Here is a 20,960-nt window from a genome sequence, read left to right on the forward strand (position 1 = left end):
CACATTACCCACTGGTGTAATGCTTCCAGAAGGATTGCATTTGTAACTATAAGTGCCAAAAGCACTGCCTGCTTACAGTATATTCAACATTCTTGAATGTTGAATACCCTTATTCTAGGGTCAGTTTCCAATAATTTATATTATCACCAGATTTCAGAGCAGAAATAATCGAGTTGAATGAAGGCGTTTAGGGTGTTCACATTAAATAAGCAATGTAACAAGATGTCTTTGAAATAAATGGGTTCCTACTGTGGAACAGATGCCTTTGATACTTCATTTGAAGAAAAGATGACTCCTCCCATTAAGCAATGCATGGTTACCATTTGGTAGTAATTTATTTCACCTGCTACAGAAACAGAAAACTACAGCTTTGCTCAAGACATGGTCCTTGTCCTCTTTCATTGTCACTCTGGAGATGGTTTTCACTGTCCATCTTACATGGCCACTATATATATCGACACAAGAAAAAGACAACTAGTCCACATGTACAAGGTGTAACATACAAATCCCTGCAATGCTGGGTATGTGCATCAAACCTCTTTAAATGTACCTATTTATAATTTTTTACAAATCAATTACAGGCACTTGAGAGTCTTTGGTTGGAACAAACCAACATTGCAAGATGATTCTCCTTCCCCATAGGAGGCCAGATTCTTCCAATGGGGTCAACAAGCAATGACTCCACATTTATCTGCTCACAGTACAGAATGGGAAGGTTGTGCATCAGACAGGGCAACCTGTGAACAGAAAAGAGAAGTATTAAAACTAAAACAACAAAAATAATTTTAGCTAGAAAACCATACAAAGTGACATTTCTGAAAATTGCCTAAAAATATTGCAATTGGCCGCATTTATCTTAGCATTTCTTACATACAATTGTAAAACACCCTAAATATTGATGCCAAGGGTCTACTTTACATATTTGATGCCCAATATGTACAGATAAACATAAGCAGATGGCATGTGCGGACCCCAAATAAAAATAGTGCATATGAATTTTCTCTGCTGCCGATTCACCTTCTGTCGGCTAAAGCTGAGAGAATTGCTGATTTCTGCAAGGACATACATAGTATGTCCTCGGCAGTTAAAGCCCCTGCCTGCATACGTGCTTGGCAGGCAAAGGGTTAAACCATGGCATAATTAAAATAAGGGGAAACAAAAAAATCTTTTCTACCCAGCTTTCTTTCTACCAAAAGATGACATTGGGGGGGCTATTTATCAAAATCCAAATGTTTCAGATGTTTTAAATAAAACAAAATCAGACCAAACTAGAATCCACGATTTGCCCTTATTTATTATTATAAAAACTCGAAAAAACTTGGATCAGGAAAAACCACTACTTTTATTGGATTGTAGCATGAAATCGCGACTTTTTCAAGAAATCCAAATTTTCCAGATTTGAAGCCCAAAAAGCCAGAAATATTTGGATTATTGTACAAAACCCAGCACACACAATAATATCTTCAAAATGCAACTGACTTCTACAGGACCATGACAGGTTGAAGATGGAGGATTTTCTGATTCTGACTTTTTGCAGCCTCAGGGTATAATAAATCTCCAATATATAGGCTGCACAATAAAAAATAATGTTTGCATTTTTTAAGCAAGCCCTGTGCGTGCTGAGTTATTGCTGTGGATGTGCTTGCAGAACTACCACTTGGCATCCAGGGAGTCGATGGATTCTTTTTGTGTGTGCCCTCCATTACTATGGTTTTATAGACACACACACACACACACACACACAAACAATGCAGTCAGCCGAACATGTATCTGCCCCAGGCTTTGTGCAAATTTGGTATCCTACACAACACAAGTCTCTTATCATACTGGGCTACAATCAGCTGCTACATGAGCTCTGTTCATACAGGACTGGAATAATAGAGGTTGCCTAATTCATTCATACAGTTATCTCTCAAATATGTTACATTACTGAAGGCCAATATACTTAAATCATGATGTATCCCGTGTTTCTGCATTACTAGTCCAACTGCAGGCATTTATGTGCAGAAATTAAATCAGCATGGCAGCTACCTTCTGGCCTCAACCTCAATTGAACAGGTCAGAGAAAGCAATGGAATCAGTGCAGTGAAAAACTGTCATCATTGAACTGAACTGTATAGCAGGGAATGGCCAAGCTGACCTGGCACCCTAGGTAACCCACCCAGCCACCTCGCCCCTCATGTGCATGCACAAACATGCCCACACATACACAGTGACATTGTATGGGGAGCAGCAGTGACAAGAGGGGAGATTAACAATGGGATTTGAGTGAACCTGGACTAGGGGTAGGTAGAAGACCCTTCACAAGGTACCTGCCCAACATCTCCCTATTTTTATGCCCCAGTCAGGTGCCTCTTCTGCCTGCCTAACCCTGCTGTTTAGTCTCCAATACCTACATACAGATTACCAAAATGTTGTGCACATGTCATTGTAAAGTATCATAAAGTATATATAAAGTATTTACAAAGTGCCAACATATCCCGCAAGTGCTGTACAATAATTGGGTATATACACTGAACATACAGATTACATACAAAGCAACCAATAACCAACACAAGAAGTAAAGATGCCATATATAAAATAGTGTACAATAGTGTACAATTGCTGACGTTTCGGCTGACACGACAGCCTTTCTGTTGTGTCAGCCGAAACGTCAGCGTTTGTCTACTGAATAAAGACATTTAAACACTTCTAAGACCTGTGAGTGCGATCTCCATTTCCAGCTTTATATATATATATATATATATATATATATATATATATATATATATATATATATATATATATAATCTACAGTCTGGTCATTTCCCTATGGGACCAGACTGTAAATTATATCCTTATAAACGGCGCGTTCTGACATCAGAACGCGCTGTTTATATGGCAGAGACATTTCCGGCTGCTGCTCTTGCTCTGCAGCCTTCCCTTACACTTTTGCCTCCCTCCCGTTTCTTACTGCCAGGCTCACCGCTAGCACACTCCAGCCGTTCAGCTCCCTCTCAGCCCCTGCTTTAACTTAAAAGGTCTTTCTCTGTGCTGCTGACTGTTCTTTCCGTGCAGCTTCTTCCCTCACATGCTGCCTCTGCAGTCTTCCGGTTCCCTTTGCACGGTCTCTCGTCAGTCTTGCTCCTCCTCCCTTCCGGGCATCCAGATTCTCACATTTCACTCCAGCTCTGTCGGTTTCTTCCCGTCATGCTTCTTCTCCGGTCTCCCTCCCTTCCACCCACGTCTCAAGTTTCGCTCCCTCTTTCAATCCCCAGTTTTAATCTCACTCCAACTCCCCCTCCACCAATCTCAGCCTGCAATTTACTGTAAGTAAACCATGGCAAGCAAGAAGGAAAGGGGCAGAATACAGCAGAGAAATAAAGGTACTTAACTCCAAAAAAGAACTACAAGGAAACATAAGGAGGAAACTAAAATCAGCAAGGGAAGGGGGGCAAAAGCATAGCCTATTAATACGTGTCATTTAGAAGTTTGTAAGTGAAGCCATTCTTTACATTGTAAAGCACATAAAAACTGTAGATTATAATGCATAATGTATCCCCTACTAAAATTTATAAAGATATTAGTAGTCACCTCGGAGTTATGTGACCTGTATAGAAGCACTCGGCCTGCGGCCTCGTGCTTTTATATGGTCACATAACTCCTCGGTAACATAATATCTTTATAAATTACAGTAGGGGGTACATTATCCACTATATATATATATATATATAAATTTGTTTGATTCACAAAGAATTGGAGTGCGGGTCACCCGTACATCTCAATGAAAGACCGGTTTTCGAGTGCGGCTGCTTACTAATGAATAGATAGAGAGATAGACAGACAGACAGACAGATAATTATGAAAAGGACCAGCACTCCATTTTCAAAAATCACAATAATTTATTGTAGTGTATGTATACATACTTAGTAAAAGTGGGAAAGTAAATTAACACTGGCAGATATTTATAGTTTGAGGGAAAAAAAGCTTTAGCCTTTTGCACTATTCACAGTTTGGGGGGGGGGGAGTTTGAGAGCGGAGGGGGAATGTGGAAAGCAGCCAGACACAAACTTACCCAGTTTTTTCAGAGCCCAGATCAGTATGAGGCTGTCTGCAGCTGTTTGGTTGTTCTGGCGCTCGTTTGCTCTTCCCTGACAGAGGAACATCACAGGCAGGAGGCGGGCCTCACATTGAAAACGATCCCTGCAAACTTCAGTCACAGTGTGCAGGAAGAAAAAGCTGCTCCTGGGTCCTAATGGTGAGCGATCTGCCGGCCCTGTGCTCCCCCCACACCCTCCCTCAGTCTGAGCAGCAGCCAGCAGGGCAGTCCTACACCTTACAAAACAGGCGCAAGTGTGATGTGAGTGTCCATACAGTTAGTGAGAAGCTGATGCCCAAGAGACAGGCTGCTGGTATTGTTCCTGGAAGAGTCACCCACAAAGCTACACTGCCAACTATATCACTTGTATTGCCTCTGTCAGTGTTGTGCCTCAGTCTGTGGGAAGGGGGAGCCTCTGGGCTCTGAATCCACGGGAAGGAGCCTCTCACCATGCAGCCCCTCTAATACCAGTTTCCTGTGCTCTCTGGTGTCACCCTCTGGTGTCAGTGGGGTGGGAAGGAAACTCTGTGTGTGTCTGAGGATGCATTTTGTAATCAAACTTAAGCAACTTGTTTGTGTAGAATTAAAGGAAGATTAGTTCAGTGGAAATGCTGCCTTGGTTTATTGGGGTCTGAGTATTACGCACCCACCATTGAAAAGATGTGTCAGTAGCCCTGGGGTAAAATGCAGGGTTTGGTACAATTGTTATTGTTATGGCACAGTGATTAAGTTGGGTTGCTCATTATACTAGCATCTTATATAAATGGTGTTTCAGCAGACACCAAGAAGTGATTTGTGGGTTGGATGGTGTTTGGACATAATTAGTGGCCACAGCAAATCACTCATTTCCATTCCACTTGCTGGCAGAGCCACCAACCAGGTGACTGGTGGGCTAATAATCACATTCCTTCTAACTTGGTAGAAGGGGCCCCTGATTACTGATGGCAACCCTGAGTTACTGGGCTCACATGCTCAGCATTAGTCCCCAATTCTGTGTTACTCACACAACATTTTGGGGCAGATTTATCAAGGGTCAAATTGAATATTTGAAATTCGAATTTTCTACTTTTTTTATGGTCAAAACTGTCAAATTCAACTAGGGATTTATTCAAATTCGATTCGAGTTTTTCAAAACATTCAAATTTGATTTTCAAGATTTATCTTAAACTGGCCATTTAAGAACTCAAATTCGACTATTCGCCTACTAAAACCTGCTGAATTCCTGTTTTAGTCAATGGGGGACATCCAGGAATCAATTTGAAGTTTTTTGCAACTCGAATCGAGTTTTTAAAAATCAAATAAAATTTGATTCTAATTCGATTCAAGTTTTCTAGGTGGATCCTATTCACCCGAGTTTAAAAAGTGTGATTTTTTATAATAAATTTCTATTGGTCGAATTTTGAGTTCATGGGGAAGAGATTTTCAGCAGACTTGCTTCCTGTTGGTTGTGTAGATTTTCAGCAGGCGGCAAATGTCCACCTTCCATTGCCGTTATTAGGACTGGTTATTTTTTGGCCAAGGGATTAAACTAAATGGCTCTTATTTGTACATTAGAAATGCAGAATGATTCTAAAACAAAGTGCAATTTAGGTTTGAGTAGGTACCTGCTTAAAGAGTCTACCTTGACGTGGTGGCAGGCTTAATAATCCTCTGGCCAAAAGTGTTTCATTTATTTTTATAGCTCCTATGTCTGTGTGGCCTTTATACTGTGCGGTGGGGAGGGAGTGGGGGCCAAATAATTATATTATATGGGGTCCTATGATTTCTAATGGTGGCCCTGGGTGCAGCAACCAAATTGAGCTTTGAACCTTGACACTTTCGATTTAGTTTAAGGGCTCCATTAAGCAGAACAATAAAGAGCAGCCTGGGAGGAAATTAACCGATGAGGAGAAATATTCCTTAAATATACACTATATAGTTTTGTATTGAAGTGATCACTACTCATAAAAATTAGACCTGGGATCCACTGCCAGATTCATACAAATCATTTTTTGATTTTGGGTGATTTTACATGCAGTGTTGTTTTTTAATAGCCTAAACACACAACACCAAAACACCCAACTTTGCCCTTTTTTCTGGGCTACTACAAAATGCTATAGATAAGCCCCAAATCCCTCATGCCATTGCCCATAGACAAAGATTTCTATATCCACATTACAGAATGGACACTTGCCCACACTCTTGTCACATGTTTAAAGGTCAAACTTAACTTACAATTTATTACACATATTTAGAAAGCACGAACATATTCCTCAATGCTGTACAATCAATGGATTTACACATTAAATTTACAAGAATACAGAATGCCCAAAAGGAAACCTCAGTATGTTGTAGATGGACATAATGAAAGCAATTTAGAAGTTATTTGCATCAATCTGTCCTCTGATTCCTGGTGTCAGTGATTGTAAGACTAGATTTTTGCTAATGGCACAAGCTACTGCTATTGGTTGTATGTCTCACTGCTGCTAGTCACATGATTCTCCTGAGTAAACTGTTGGTTGTCAACTGCCACTGCCCAACTGTCTTTTGGACGGTGGAGAGAGAGGGAGCGAGCGAGAGAGATTGCCACATCGGATGCTATAAAAGAAGACAAATTTTGGATAAAACGACATAGAATTACAATAAAAGGAGAAGGAGAAGGAAGGCGAAGATGAAGAAGAGGAAAAAGAGGAGTTTGACTCCAGAAGAGAGAGAACTTCCACAGGATGAAAGTGGGAAGAAGAAGGAGAAGAAAGCCAAGAAGCAAGATGCAGATGAGAAGACCAACTCCAGTCGAAATAGGAAGAAGAGACGCACTGAGAGTAAAAAAACAATCTATGTAGGGGAGAAGCCCCCTGAAGATGGAAGGAATAAAAGAAAAGCTGTAAGAAAAGATCAAACAAAGAAGAGAAAAGAAAGTCTCTCAGATGTGACGAGTAAACCTGAGAGCAAGAAGAGAAGACAAGAAGAGAAAGAAGAAACAACTAAAAGTAAAAAGAAAACCGGCTTAGAAGAGATGAAAATTCCTCAGAGCAGCAGAAGAAGGAAGGAGCAGGACAAGAGGAAAAGACCAAGGAGCCCAGAAGATCCATTGGAAGGTAAGGGGAATATCTAAGAAACATATTTCATTATTATTTTTTGTTACATCTACTTCTAATTCTTTTTAATATAGAGTCATGAAAGTTATTTAACTGCCCACATTGATGGGTCCTGTTGGGGGTGGGTTTTCCACAAATCCATCCCTCTGCTTTAATTAAAACTTCTGTATGTTTTTAGAAAACATATATTGTTAGGTGGACAGTTAGGACAGTTAGGGAAAATTGAAAACCCCAAAGGCTTAAATAAAATCCCTCTTACACTAAATGCTAGGAATACTCACAAATAATAAAGATAAAGAGTTTTTCTCTAAATGTGGGTACTGCCTTAGCCACCATTAATTGTTATGGAGATACTTATAGGTAGATAGATATATTTAGGAAAGTATACAATGCATAATATATTTTGATATGGGCTTTTGACTGAATTTGTTTTGTTCCCACAAGGTGGAAGTGGAAGTGCACCGAAGAAATCCCATGTGGATGGGAAAAGACCAGCCCCCCTGGACATACAGAGGTACAAATTCCACCAAGAGCTAGGAGAAGGCACGTTTGGACAGGTGAGTGCGGGGCCTCCCAATATAGAAATCTCTTTTGTTATCTGACATAAATCTGTACAGAAAACATGGAAGTACAATCAAGCACTTGGCAATGTCTTTAAAGGGGTTGTTCACCTTTGAGTTAAAGGGGTGGTTCACCTTAATTAACTTTTAGCATGTTATAGAACAGCCAATTCTAAGCAACTTTTCAATTGGTTTTCATTATTTATGTTTTATAGTTTTATAGTTATTTGTCATTTTCTGATTCTTTGCAGCTTTCAAATGGGCATCATTGTCCCCTTCTAAAAAAAACAAATGCTCTGTAAGGCTACAAATGTATTGTTATTGCTACTTTTTATTGCTGATCCTTCTATTCCGACGCTCTCCTATTCATATTCCAGTCTCTTATTCAAATCAATTCATGGTTGCTAGGGTAATTTGGGCCATAGTTACCCAATTGCTTAAAATGCAAATTGAACAGATGCTAAATAAAAAGCTAAATAACCCAAAAACCTTCAATAAAAAAAATTAAAACAAATTGCAAATTATCTTAGAATATCACTCTCTACATCATACAAAAAGTTATCTCAAAGGCGAACAACCCCTTAAACTTTACGTATGATGTAGAGAGTAATATTCTGAGACAACTTGCAATTGTTTTTAATTATTATTTGTGGTGTTTGAGTTATTTAGCTTTTTATTCAGCAGCTCTCCAGTTTGCCGTTTCAGCAATCCAGTTGCTAGGGTGCAAATTACCCTAGCAACCATGCATTGATTCGAATAAGTGACTAGAATATGAATAGGAGAGGCCTGAATAGAAAGATAATAATAAAAAGTAGCAATACCAATACATTTGTAGCCTTACAGAGCATTTGTTTTTAGATGGGGTCAATGACCCCATTTAAAAACTGTAAAAAGTTAGAAGAAGAAGGCAAATAGTTTAAAAACTATAATATAATATTGATGACTAATTGAAAAGTTGCTTAGAATTGACCATTCTACAGCATATTAAAAGTTAAATTAAATGGGAGGAAGACCTAGGAGTCCTCACTGACCAACAGTGGGAGTCCCTCCTCAAATCACCCAACAGAGTGTCTGTCAATCCCAGACACCAAATTCCACAGTTATATTTGACACATAGAATCAATCCTAATCTCTCCCCTAATTGCCTTAGATGCAAGAAGTCAGAGGGTACTCTAGTACATACACTATGGGCCTGTCAGGATATTCAAAACTATTGGACAGCAATTGTGGATATGTTATCCGAAGTGTTAGGCCTAAGGTTGGTCCATGATCCACTAGTCTATATATTGGGTCTGTTTGCAGGAATTCAAATGCCCTCAACCACAAAAATGTTTCTGAACAAAGCTTTGTTTCAAGCCGGGAGGTTGATATGCCTTAATTGGAGGTTGGACAGGCCGCCCGCCCCCTGACTTATGGGTTAGCACAATGTCCAACATTGGGACGCTAGACTTCCTTACTCTAAGAAAAAGGGGGCAAATGTCAAAATTCCATCAGATCTGGTCCCCTTGGTTGATGAAATTTCCCATTCCCAACATACTGACACAGGAAAACCTCCCTTAAGCCTCACAGTAAAGTAATACAAACACATATTTGGTTATATACAGTATGTTTTATTAAATTCCATTATTGCATAAGGTGTATATTGTTCCATTTTTGTGCCTAATTGTGCTGAACAATGTCAAGAGAAACTATGTCCTGCTATGCAAGAATACAATTCTGTAATGTTTATCTCGCTTCATGACTGTCAATAAACTTACCTGAACAAACAAAAACAAAAAAAGTTAAATCAAAAGTGAACCACCACTTTAACATTCTGATTGACTCTGATATTATCAGTCATTCATGTTGTAAGCAGCATTCAAGACACTCTATAATTTTTAATCTCTTTGTTCTGCTCTTAGGTGATGTTGGCATCATATACACCGAAGAAACAACTTGTGGCAATGAAGACGGTGTCCAAACAACCCAGAAAGGGCAACTATACCTGCATCATGAAGGAGGCCCGACTCTTGAAGATCGCCAGAGGATGCCCCTTTCTATGCCATTCTCATGCCACGTTCCAGTCCGAGGTACAGGACACTGTTTATATTGATACATAATCTGTTTCATTAATGGTTTGACTTTCTAAGGCCAACTTAATGCCCATAACAAAGGAAAACAGCCTTTGATAACTAACAAGTCCCCAATTCACCTTGCTTGCTGAACAGTTCTGTGCCATGTATTCCTCACTAATTCTTCATTTGTCTCTCTAACCAGCTGCATGCCTTCTTCGTGCTCGAGTATGCCGGCGGGGGAACACTACACAAAGTTATTGCAGACCAAGGAAATCTGTCAATGAAGAACATCCAGTAAGTGATAAGATTATTACTATAGAGCAGTGCTGTCTAACTGATTCCCACTTGTGCCCCCCCCACATGAAATTCTGCCTGCTGTGACTTACCATGTGTAAAGTTTAAAATGTATCACTACAGATATTAACTGGCCCCTGCATTGTTTAAACCTCAAATTCAGACAGTAATCTCCCCTGAATTGTCCACACTTGTAACACCTCTATATTTCATACCCCTAAAACCCTGTACTGTTCACACCTCAGACCCAGACTGAAAGTGCTCATGTTGTTCACTTGTTCACACTCAGATGAAGGGGCACCAGCATTATGTCACTGTATGTAACACAGTATGAACTGTTCATCCAGTCCAGGTCAGTGTCGTACTCACCCACAGAGATACCAGGAAAAGTCCCGGTGGGCCCAGGTGTCAGTGGGCCCTTGTTCTGCTAAACATTTGGCCTATTTCATGACCATTCCCTATTTCTTTGAGAACAATGAGGCTAAATAGATGGGATAATAAATTATAGTAAGTAAAGAATAGAGACTAGGAGAATAGAGGTTGAGTGAGGAGAGGAAGAATAATAGTACTGAGAGTGGGCCCCTGATTTATGGTTCTTTGGTGGGCCCCCAGTCCGACACTTTTCCAGGTTGTGCCAATGGTCCCACAGGGCTGAGCAATACACAGAGCAGCTTGGGAGTAGGAGAGCAGACTTTTTGTGCAGGACTGCAATATGTCAAACTAATGTTTCAGGCAGCACAAAATGACAACTGTAGAAAGTCATTTACAAATTAATTGAATTAATACATTACAATGTCCTTCATGTAAATTGACACACTGCTGTGTATTGGTTCTTGGGCCTTTGCCTGAATAAGAAAGGTGTGTGCACAGTAGCAGAACCAGGGCACCACTGATTTGTATGAAAGGACAAGAAAAGTCAAATTTAACAGGTGATAGGTAACCCGCATGATATTTGATCATCCCCCATGGAATTAAGCTGGTTGCTTTTTTTTTTTTTTACAGATTCTACACTGCAGAGATGGTGATAGCCCTACAGTTCCTTCACTCCAATGGCATCATTCACCGGTGAGTAAAATCTCAGGTCTCTTCTCTATTCTATTCACTGGTAGCATGATATAGTTCACATCTTGATATCTCTCTATACTTAACTTTGCTAACTAACAGTAATGTTTGCACCCCTTATATCTGGTGCAGTCAGTTAGGGACAGTTCCTCTTAGTGAATCACACTCTGTCCAGACTCACAACAAATTGGGATTTAAGCCTTTCATTTTAACCAAGCAATGCATCTTTTTCTCTGTATAATCTGCCTTTACTGTACCACCTCTTGTTTTAAATATCCTTTATCTATTGCTATTTTCTTACTACTTAACTTTATTGCTTCCAGATGGGCCTATTCCAAAAATATCTATTTTCTTTTACCTTTTAATGTGCATGTACTTACTTACCCCTGACTCACTCTCACACGTTTCTCTTTCTAATATTTCCTGCGTTAATTTCCTGCGCTTATTTTGCAGTGATCTGAAGCCTGAAAACATCTTGGTGGATAACAACGGGCACATCAAGATCTGTGACTTCGGCCTCGCTGTTGAAGGAATGATCGGCGGAAAGAAGATCAGCGGATTGACAGGAACACCTGGATACCGTGCGCCGGAGGTCAGCAATCTTTTTTTTTTTTAATCTAATTTATACACAGAGGAATTCAAATCTATTTGTCTTTTTCTATTTTGGACACCTTTGCTGTGTCTAGTTTATATAACTGTGTTTCTGTTACCCAAGAAGATAATTAGTTCTTTTTTTCTGAAGGTTTTGTCATTGGAGAAGTACGATGCTGCAGTGGACTGGTGGTCCTTCGGGGTCATCATGTACGAAATGGCCACCGGCAGACAGCCATTTGCCCCATCACTGGTTTCTGCACAGGAGTTGTTTGAGATTAAGGAGAGAAAGCTTGAATACCCGCGTCACATGAGCCAGGAAATGCTGGACCTTCTGCCAAAGGTAAGTAGAAACAATTACACACCTTCAAGTGAAATAATGTCACATCAAAATTTGGGGTAAGGTACATGGGGCCACAGGGTACATGGGTCAGGTACATGGGGGCACAGGGTACATGGGGGCACAGGGTACTGGGGTCAGGTACATGGGGGTACAGGGGTCAGGTACATGGGGGTACAGGGGTCAGGTACATGGGGGAACAGGGGTCAGGTACATGGGGGTACAGTGGTCAGGTACATGGGGGCACAGGGTACAGGGGTCAGGTACATGGGGGCACAGGGTACTGGGGTCAGGTACATGGGAGTACAGGGGTCAGGTACATGGGGCACAGGGGTCAGGTACATGGGGCACAGGGTACAGGGGTCAGGTACATGGGGCACATGGGTCAGGTTCATGGGGGAACAGGGGTCAGGTACATGGGGGAACAGGGGTCAGGTACATGGGGGTACAGGGGTTAGGTACATGGGGGTACAGGGGTCAGGTACATGGAGGTACAGGGGTAAGGTACATGGGGGCACAGGGGTAAGGTACATGGGGGCACAGGGGTCAGGTACATGGGGGTACAGGGGTCAGGTACATGGGGGAACAGGGTACAGGGGTCAGGTACATGTGGGCACAGGGTACAGGGATCTGGTACATGGGGGCACAGGGTACAGGGGTTAGGTACATGGGTGCACAGGGGTCAGGTACATGGGGCACAGGGATAAGGTACATGGGGGCACAGGGGTAAGGTACATGGGGGCACAGGGGTAAGGTACATGGGGGCACAGGGGTCAGGTACATGGGGGTACAGGGGTCAGGTACATGGGGGCACAGGGTACAGGGGTCAGGTACATGTGGGCACAGGGTACAGGGATCTGGTACATGGGGGCAGTACTTTTAAATAGAGTGACGGGATTCCATTACCTTCTTCAGGTTAATTTCCACTAATGTAAGCAGTGCTCTCATTTCAATTTAGAGGGCTAAATATAAATACATTTGGTGGTGCCTGACTTTACATCTGTTATATTCAAATAAATGTTTGTTTTCTTTTTTAGCTTCTGGAGATGAACAAGAGCAAACGCTTAGGAGTAAATGGCAACATCAGGAAGCACTCATTCTATGCCAGAATCAACTGGAGTGAGCTGGAAAACAGAAAAATAAAGGCACCTTTCCAGCCCAAAATTGTAAGTTTATAACTGCACCAAGCAATGGGAGTCGGGAAGGCCAAGTTTTTTATTGGGGAGACTAATAGGCTGTTTACTTTATTGGAGCATTTCATAGGCAGTTGGTTGGTCTTTGCAGAAACTGAGCTTCCATATACCTTGTCATATCATATTTTTCTTCTTTGCATGTAACTATTAAGCTATTTTAAGGGCATAATACTTGAACCCTCTTAACATTTTCAGGCATATAGCCTGGAGAAACTAAACTGCTTATAAATATATTTCAAAGACCTGCAATTGCCTTTGCACAGTCCTAGATTTATTACTCATTTATTGCTCTGCAGCAGCTTCACAGTCCTTGACCCAGTTGTGGGTTCCCTGTATATCTGTGAGTTGGTAGGCTCTGGCCATATATGTGACCAGTGGACCCCTGTCATTTTACGCCTTCGCCCATCAGACAGATCGCCAGCCACTTCAAAAAATCTTTTGTTGGGTGTCAGTAAAGCGGTTGGAAAATAACACTGAAAGAGTTGGGAAACTATGTATGACTCCATTCCTCAAATTGTCCTAATACATGTATGGGGCCTGTTAACTGAAATGTTTGGGTTCTTAGCTACGTGTCATATATTATATGTTCATGCTTAAAATGATATATAATATAATACAGCAAAGTGTATTGCTTTCTTTTTGATAGCCACCAGCAGATAAGTTACCAATCATACATCCAGGATTCTGCGCTGAGACATCTAAGAGAGCTAATGTGGAAGGCTTCTCCGATGTGGATTCCAACTGGAAATGGCAGGAGTAAAGTGTTTTCTGTGCTCATGTGGACTAACCTCAAACTCCCTGTACAGCAAGTGATGACGGCAAAGTACCATCCATGGCCAATTCCATCAATGAACATCAGATCTGCCGTCTGTCTACTGCAAGTGTACAAGTGTCTGTCTGTACAGCCAACTACACCAACACCACATGGGATCCTTGACAGAAAGTAGAAAAAACTCGAGGCATAGTGGTAAGTGAAATGAAATAAATTAGAATGGGAAAGATGAGATAGGATTACTTATAGAAGGAGTATTAAATGACTCATAGAAATACGTATTTTACATGGGAGGGGACATCTATTTATAACGTAATTTACAGAGTTATGCTATGAACAATGCACTCTTTTCTTCTTTAGCACACAATACATCACAGGAGGCCCCACCAGAAGAAAGGAATAGCTGCAATCCGGATTTTCTAAATGGACTTTCTAAACAGACCCTTGGATAAGGGTAAAAATGTATACTGAACATACAGTGCACTTATGGTAATCCAGTGCACTGTTAATTAACACCGTTCAGTATACTTTATATAAGGTAAGGTTTAGGGGTAAGTATAGCATTGAGTAAGTTTACTTCCTTTTCTAACTTCCATCCCATTGTTTTACTGTTTTCTTATAGATAGGATGTTATATAGAAATAGAAATGTTAGGATTCCTTCTCCTCTTTACCCCTGTCCCATTCTTTTCTTTTACCATTTTCTTTTCTCATTTTCCTCTTTTCTCTTTTCCTCTTTTTCAACTTTAATATACTGTAAGTTAAGGTAAAAAAGGGTGGGTGGTATCTTATATTGGAATAGGAATGTTACAATTGTTTCATGCTCTTCTTTTATGCTCTCCTGTCTTTTCCCTGTAGTTTGTAGCACATACTGTACGTTAAATGTAAAGTTTATGGGTAAAGGTATACAGGATATGGCAGTGGTTATGTGGGATAAGGGATATATGTATATAAATATGAGATATGGGTACTATAAGGGTTATAGTAAAGGGATATGGGAATAGTGATGTTGAATAAGGTATATATGTATATAATTATGGGATATGGGTACTAAAAGGGTTATAGTAAAGGCATATGGGAATAGTGATGTTGAATAAGGGATATATGTATATAAATATGGGATATGGGTACAAAAAGGGTTATAGTAAAGGGATATGGGAATAGTGATGTTGAATAAGGTATATATGTATATAATTATGGGTTATTGGTACTATAAGGGTTATAGTAAAGGGATATGGGAATAGGAATGTGGGATAAGGAATATGCCATATCCTGATAGAAATTTGCAGCAAATCATAACAGTAACTGCTGAAGAAACACCACTTTCAGCCTTTTTACACTGTGATTTGCTGCAATAAGTATGAAAGGTATGAAGTGGTGTGTGAATGTAAATAGGGATCCCCCATTGCACCAATGTAGAAGATGAACATAGCGCACCTTCTGATTGGCTGCAAGTTTAATTTAGTTCACCATTAAAATGTAGAAAAATCTGATGAGGCCGTCCGTATGCTTGTGCCTCTTTGTCCCAATAGGAGGGAGTAATATTGCAGCAGATAGAGCTGCAGCTTGTAGGCCCCTTTTTAAAAAGATAAATAAGCCCATTAGAGTTGTGAATGTGAAGGTGTAAAGTTTTAGGATCAAAGGAATAAGAATAGACTAGGCAGAGCTGTAGGTCCCTAAATGCTGTCTAGCCACAACTCCCTCCTTCCCCTCCACCATGAATCATATATTAGTCAAGATAAATAGGCCCATAATAATCCTCATCCCCCATAACCAGGCCTTTTAGATAATAAAGGCTGCTGGTATTAATAGTCAGTAGAAAGTTGATCCAGGGACTGGTCCGATTGCCGTTTTGGAGTCAGGAAGGAATTTTCCCCCCATCTGAAGCAAATTGGAGATGGCTAAAGATGGGGTTTTTTGCCTTCCTCTGGATCATCTATAATAAACCTGATGGACACGCTCACCCTCAATTACTGTGTAACTGTGTCCTTAATTCATTGATAGGGTCCATCAAATTCTTACTGAATAGGGAAGTACTAGGGGAATTATATAGTTAGTAAAGCAGTGGGGAGTGGAATTCCAGTCTCACTGACCATGGGATTTGCCACAGGGACAGAGAAAATAGTGAGTGAATGAGTGAGAGCATGTGGGTGTGCGGAAGTGTGTGTTATTGTAGATTATTCATTGGGGAACTTTTGTTCCTTACACCTCACAGTCTGATCTGAGGAGGAGGGGTCCCATGACGGCTTATATCAGCCGGTATCTGGCCAGATAGGGAACTATTGCAGCAAATCATGGGGTGAGCCATTTGCTGCAATAGGTGTGTGAATGGACAGTAACATGGTTGAAGCCTTGACGTGGCGTTACTGCTCACATGTATATCATGTGCCAATTCAACTGACTGCCAGAGTGTCATTATAGTAGCAGTTGTAATAGAAAGAGAAATGTATTTAAACTATAGCGGCTGGAGTGAATAGATGTCTAACGTAAGAGCCAGAACACAACTTCTTCCATTGTATCTCACTACCCTGATAGTCAGCAACAAGAAGGGGGGGCCACAAGGACATACATTCAATTAGTTTGCTTTTAATTCTGATTTATGTTCTCAAGATCGGGTGCTCAGATATGGGATTGCTGATAGAGAGCACCGAAGTACAGAAAGGCCATCTCTGTAATAATAAGAGTTCCCTGCAATTGATGGTGACTGAGCTGAATAAATCTGAATCTGAATGATAATCCTGACTGTTTTAAAGAGATGGGCTCTTGAGATTTTGGTTGCTAGGAGACATTTTTGATGGTAGGTTAAAATGACCACTACAGTTTACCAATCATAGAGAACAAGTGCTGTCATGGTAACAGTGTAGTATAGTATTTACAATAATTTTAAAAACTAATCAAAAAGGGTCTTTTTATAATATTAAATTGAAAAAAATGCAAGAAAATGTCAGTTTTCCCATTTGATTTCTTTAGACCTGCTGTTGTAAGAAGGAGACAGAGAAATTAGCAGATACATGACAGAGAAGGATTTGTTTCCATTACCCTATCTGGATAATTTCCTTCTGAGGACTCAACACAATGTGGAGCTAATTTGTACTGTTTAGACATTGATTGGAAGGATTTTGTCTCACTGTCCTGTTGTATTATAGGAGAGATTGCTACTAAGCACCAATCATATTATACAATTCACACTTTAATGCATGTCAGAAAAGGAAAAATGCTTGGGGACTGTTGTCCACTCTTTTGGACCAATATAGTTGACATCAGGGGTCTCCAACCTTTTTTTTTTTACCCGTGAGCCACATGGAATGTAAACAAAAGTTGGAGAGCAACATTAGCAGGCAAAAAGTTCCTGGGGATGGGCTGTGATTGGCTATTGGTAGATTCTACCTGGACTGGCAGCCTATGGGAGGCTCTGTTTGGCAGTACATCTGGTTTTTATGCAACTAAAGCTTGCCCTCAAGCCAGGAATTCAAAGAGAAGCACCTGCTTTGAAGCCAATGGGAGCAACTCCAAAGGGTCTGAGAGCAACATGTTGCTCACAAGCCACTGGTTGAGAATCCCTGGTTTACATCATATTAAGTGGCCATTTAAAGAATTTCACCAAACTGGAATATAGATATTATTAAATATTGCCCTTTAATATGTTTCACTTCGGGCCACCATTTTATGATATTCTTTGTGCTTTCTCGAAAATCACTTGACCAGAAATACTTCAGCTCTAACTATAAAAGGAAGAGAAGTGGGAGTAAAAAACTTTGTCCATTAATTGGATCATGTGACCTAACATGTATGTGTGCCCTTGGTTTGCTTCTGTGCATTGTGAATCATATGGTCCCTTAGTTCTTAAAATGGCAATTTTCTATTTAGGATTACCCAATGGAGCATGCTACTAAAAGAGTATATTTTTATGAGAATGGTTTATTTAGATGAAACAGGGTTTACACATGAGCTCTTTCATGCAAAATTGTTTTATAGAGCCCTACAATGTTTGGGGGTATAGTTTTCCTTTAAGGGCTTATTTACAAATGTTTATCAAAACTGTTTGGCAGTATATCTGGTTTTTATGCAACCAAAACTTGCCTCCAAGCCAGGAATTCAAAAATAATCACCTGCTTTGAGGCCTCTGAGAGCAACATCCAAGGGGTTGGTGATCAATGTGTTGCTTGCGAGCCACTAGTTGGGGATCACTGCATTAGAGGTAATTACATCCACCAAGTTCTGTATATAGGTGTGCTAAGTGTTGTTACATCATCTTGTCTCTTCTTTATTGTGTGCAAGTGAGCCTATTGATGCTGTGGAACCCTGGAGCTGAAGCCACTCACAGCTGGTTGGATCAGTAGCCACAGCAGACTTGAATCACATGCAAATGGCGTATTAATGCTGAGCACTGGAAGTGATTTCAAAACACTGAAAATGTTAGACACAACTAAAGGTGGCCAAACCTGGGCAGATTGCCATTCAGAGTAATTTGTCAATTTATCTTTTGTGTATGGGACCTTCGAACAGGCCTAAAAATCCTTGAATTGAGGAAACATCTGCACATTGATGCCGCCCTTGATCGGAAGCTGACATAGCGGCAATTATGATCTCGCCAATGAGGTGGGTTGAAAAACTTGTCTCAGGCAGCAGCACCAAATGGGTTACAAGGGGCCCGGATAACTTTAAAAGTCTAATTTTCCGTTTTTAAACTGGAAATCCAGCTTGACTACTGGGAGAGAGCGCAATTGCACTCTCCACATTAGTGTTACAGTCTCCCCCGGATCCCCATGCAAGAAAGGTGAGGGGGCTGCTCTTGCTTTAGAAACGTTCCTTCCTGATCGTTGGCTTGAGGATCAAATGTTTGGATAAGCCTAATATTGCCCAACTCAAGGTGTACATATAGGAGAAAGATCCACTCATTTGGTGACCTTGCCAAACAAGCAGATATTATAACGTATGGTTATCTTTATAATGAACAGAAACAATAGACACTGGAAAAAAACTGATAGCTGATGTGTAGTGAGGGCAACACATAGAGCCTGTTAGATGTAAGGCACCAGACAATGGCTCCCATCATGTTTAACACTTGGATCAACACAAGTTGATCCAGGGCCTGGTCTAATTGCCATCTTGGAGTCAGGAAGGATTTTTTCCCTTCTGAGGCAAATTAGAGAGGCTTCAATTGGGGTTTTTTACCTTCTTTGGATCAACTAGCAGTTTGGCAGGTTACATGTAGAGATGTTACAACAGAGAAAAAGGAAATCATTCTTAAAAATATGGATTATTTGGATAAAAGAGTCTATGGGAGATGGCCTTTTTGTAATTCGGAGATTTCTGGATAATGGGTTTTCAGATGACAGATCCCATACCTGTACCAGCAAATGTCTACAAGTTTTGCATGCATTGTATGATTTTACTGAAATATCATTTGGCTTTCCTTTTCCTTAAGATGAAAATGACAGGTGAGTTATTAAGCTTATCTGTTGTCTTTAGAAGAGATCGTTATCTGAAGTCCTCAACTAAAGTGCCAAGGTTCAGTGTTATTATATAAACTCTCTTAGATTTTTAAAGGAAATCTGAACCCTCTGAACAAATGCAATTGCTCAGAGCACTGTTCTAGGCATTTTTGCAATTTGCTTTATGTTTTTTCAAGGTATTAACAACAGCGTCTGCTGAAAATTTAAGTTTGGCAATGGTGTCTTAAAAAATGAGTTGGTGACTAGAGTTAGTTCTAATCAGAGCAACATTACAAGACATTCCATTCTTACAAAAATAATTTTCAGTTAGTCAACCACTATGTGGGATTAAAAAAAATCATCGACATTGCAAAATGATGCTAACAAATGAACATGCTTATGTTTCGTTTTTTGAAGCTGAACCAGTGGTCCGTGGGGAACTCAAGAGCCTTCCAGAAAGATCGGTTTTTATATACTGCCAGGTTGGAGAGAGACCTTAGTAAGTTATTTATTGCATGTACAAATTCATAAATCTGTAATATTATTTTGTGTAAAGTATTGTGGTCAAATCACCACTCACAAGGTGATAACTAAGTATCTTTATTGTGTGGAACTGTGTTACAAATTATATGCATAATAAGAATTGCCAGTAAAACATACCCATTAGAGTCCTGCGTGGAACCAATTTGTTAAACCCGGACCGGCAACCCGCATACTTACCGATTGAACCTGCTACCCTACCCGACCCGCAAGTACCTTATCCGCAACCCGATCCGTGACCCGCTGACCATCAAGAAACAGGAAGTGCCGTCATTGTAACCCAGGAGACATCATTAGAAGTAGGCGTGATCAGAAAAAAAGGAGATTATTGATAAGTGCCTGAAAACAAAGTTCTGTCACTGGAAGTGACGTCATTGTAAACCGGAAGTGACCTCATTAGAAGTAGGTGTGATCAGAAAAAAAAGATTAAAACTCGCTATTGAGAAGACCCGCATCCTGACCTGTAAACCCAGAGAACCGCCGACCCGCGTCTATACCTGCTCCCGAAACTTCTACCTGCAACCCGCAGGGTACAGCAGGTTTTAGCAGGTTTTTGTGGGTACCTGACCCACTGCAGGACTCTAATACCCATGACAGCCACACTGAGAGAGACCTGTGCTACAGCCTATATGCCTCCTATAGTGGCTATGCATTTACCCTCCAAGTATCTATATAAGGCAAGAGTATATGTTCCAAGGCCCAGTCCTTCCCAAATTACTTACAAGGATGTGTGAATGACTAAGATACGTGTATATACATTATGCTGTGGTCAGTACTAATTTGATATACAGTATCAATGAATTCTACATAGCATATTTGCATTTGCAACTTTCTGTGGCTGACCCATCAATCTGACAATTACCATTGTTTTGTATGGTCCGTCCTGCTAAATACAGTAACAGTACAGTAACGCATATGTTGATCCCTTTTCTCTTACTAAAGCTGAGCAAGCCCAGTGCACTTCGG

At 40.5% G+C, this 20,960-nt stretch overlaps 1 protein-coding gene and 1 long non-coding RNA gene across 2 annotated transcripts; one reads left to right on the forward strand and one right to left on the reverse strand.

Annotated features, from left to right (window-relative positions):
* Positions 1-316: 316 nt before the first annotated feature.
* Positions 317-4,694, reverse strand: LOC121400497. Its single transcript, XR_005965777.1, has 2 exons — positions 4,055-4,694; positions 317-737 (listed from the first exon to the last, which is right to left on the reverse strand). It is a non-coding gene; the product is annotated as an uncharacterized LOC121400497 (long non-coding RNA).
* A 1,028-nt stretch (positions 4,695-5,722) lies between these two features.
* Positions 5,723-15,606, forward strand: LOC108705932 (protein kinase C delta type-like). Its single transcript, XM_041583686.1, has 10 exons — positions 5,723-7,155; positions 7,600-7,712; positions 9,617-9,784; positions 9,972-10,063; positions 11,066-11,128; positions 11,579-11,717; positions 11,868-12,059; positions 13,094-13,222; positions 13,896-14,216; positions 14,382-15,606. Exons 1-9 carry the CDS (start codon positions 6,729-6,731, stop codon positions 14,007-14,009), a joined length of 1,437 nt encoding a protein of 478 aa, XP_041439620.1. The 5' UTR covers positions 5,723-6,728; the 3' UTR covers positions 14,010-14,216; positions 14,382-15,606.
* Positions 15,607-20,960: the final 5,354 nt, after the last annotated feature.

The sequence above is a fragment of the Xenopus laevis genome, chromosome 2S, assembly GCF_017654675.1.
Source record: "Xenopus laevis strain J_2021 chromosome 2S, Xenopus_laevis_v10.1, whole genome shotgun sequence".
NCBI lineage: Eukaryota > Metazoa > Chordata > Amphibia > Anura > Pipidae > Xenopus > Xenopus laevis.

Excerpts from the sequence above, each read along its gene's own strand:
- LOC108705932 (XM_041583686.1), top strand. The coding sequence starts at position 6,729 with ATGAAGAAGAGGAAAAAGAGGAGTTTGACTCCAGAAGAGAGAGAACTT. Across the intron at positions 7,713-9,616 it reads GAGAAGGCACGTTTGGACAG|GTGATGTTGGCATCATATAC; the intron begins GTGAGTGCGGGG and ends TTCTGCTCTTAG. Across the intron at positions 11,718-11,867 it reads CTGGATACCGTGCGCCGGAG|GTTTTGTCATTGGAGAAGTA; the intron begins GTCAGCAATCTT and ends TTTTTTCTGAAG.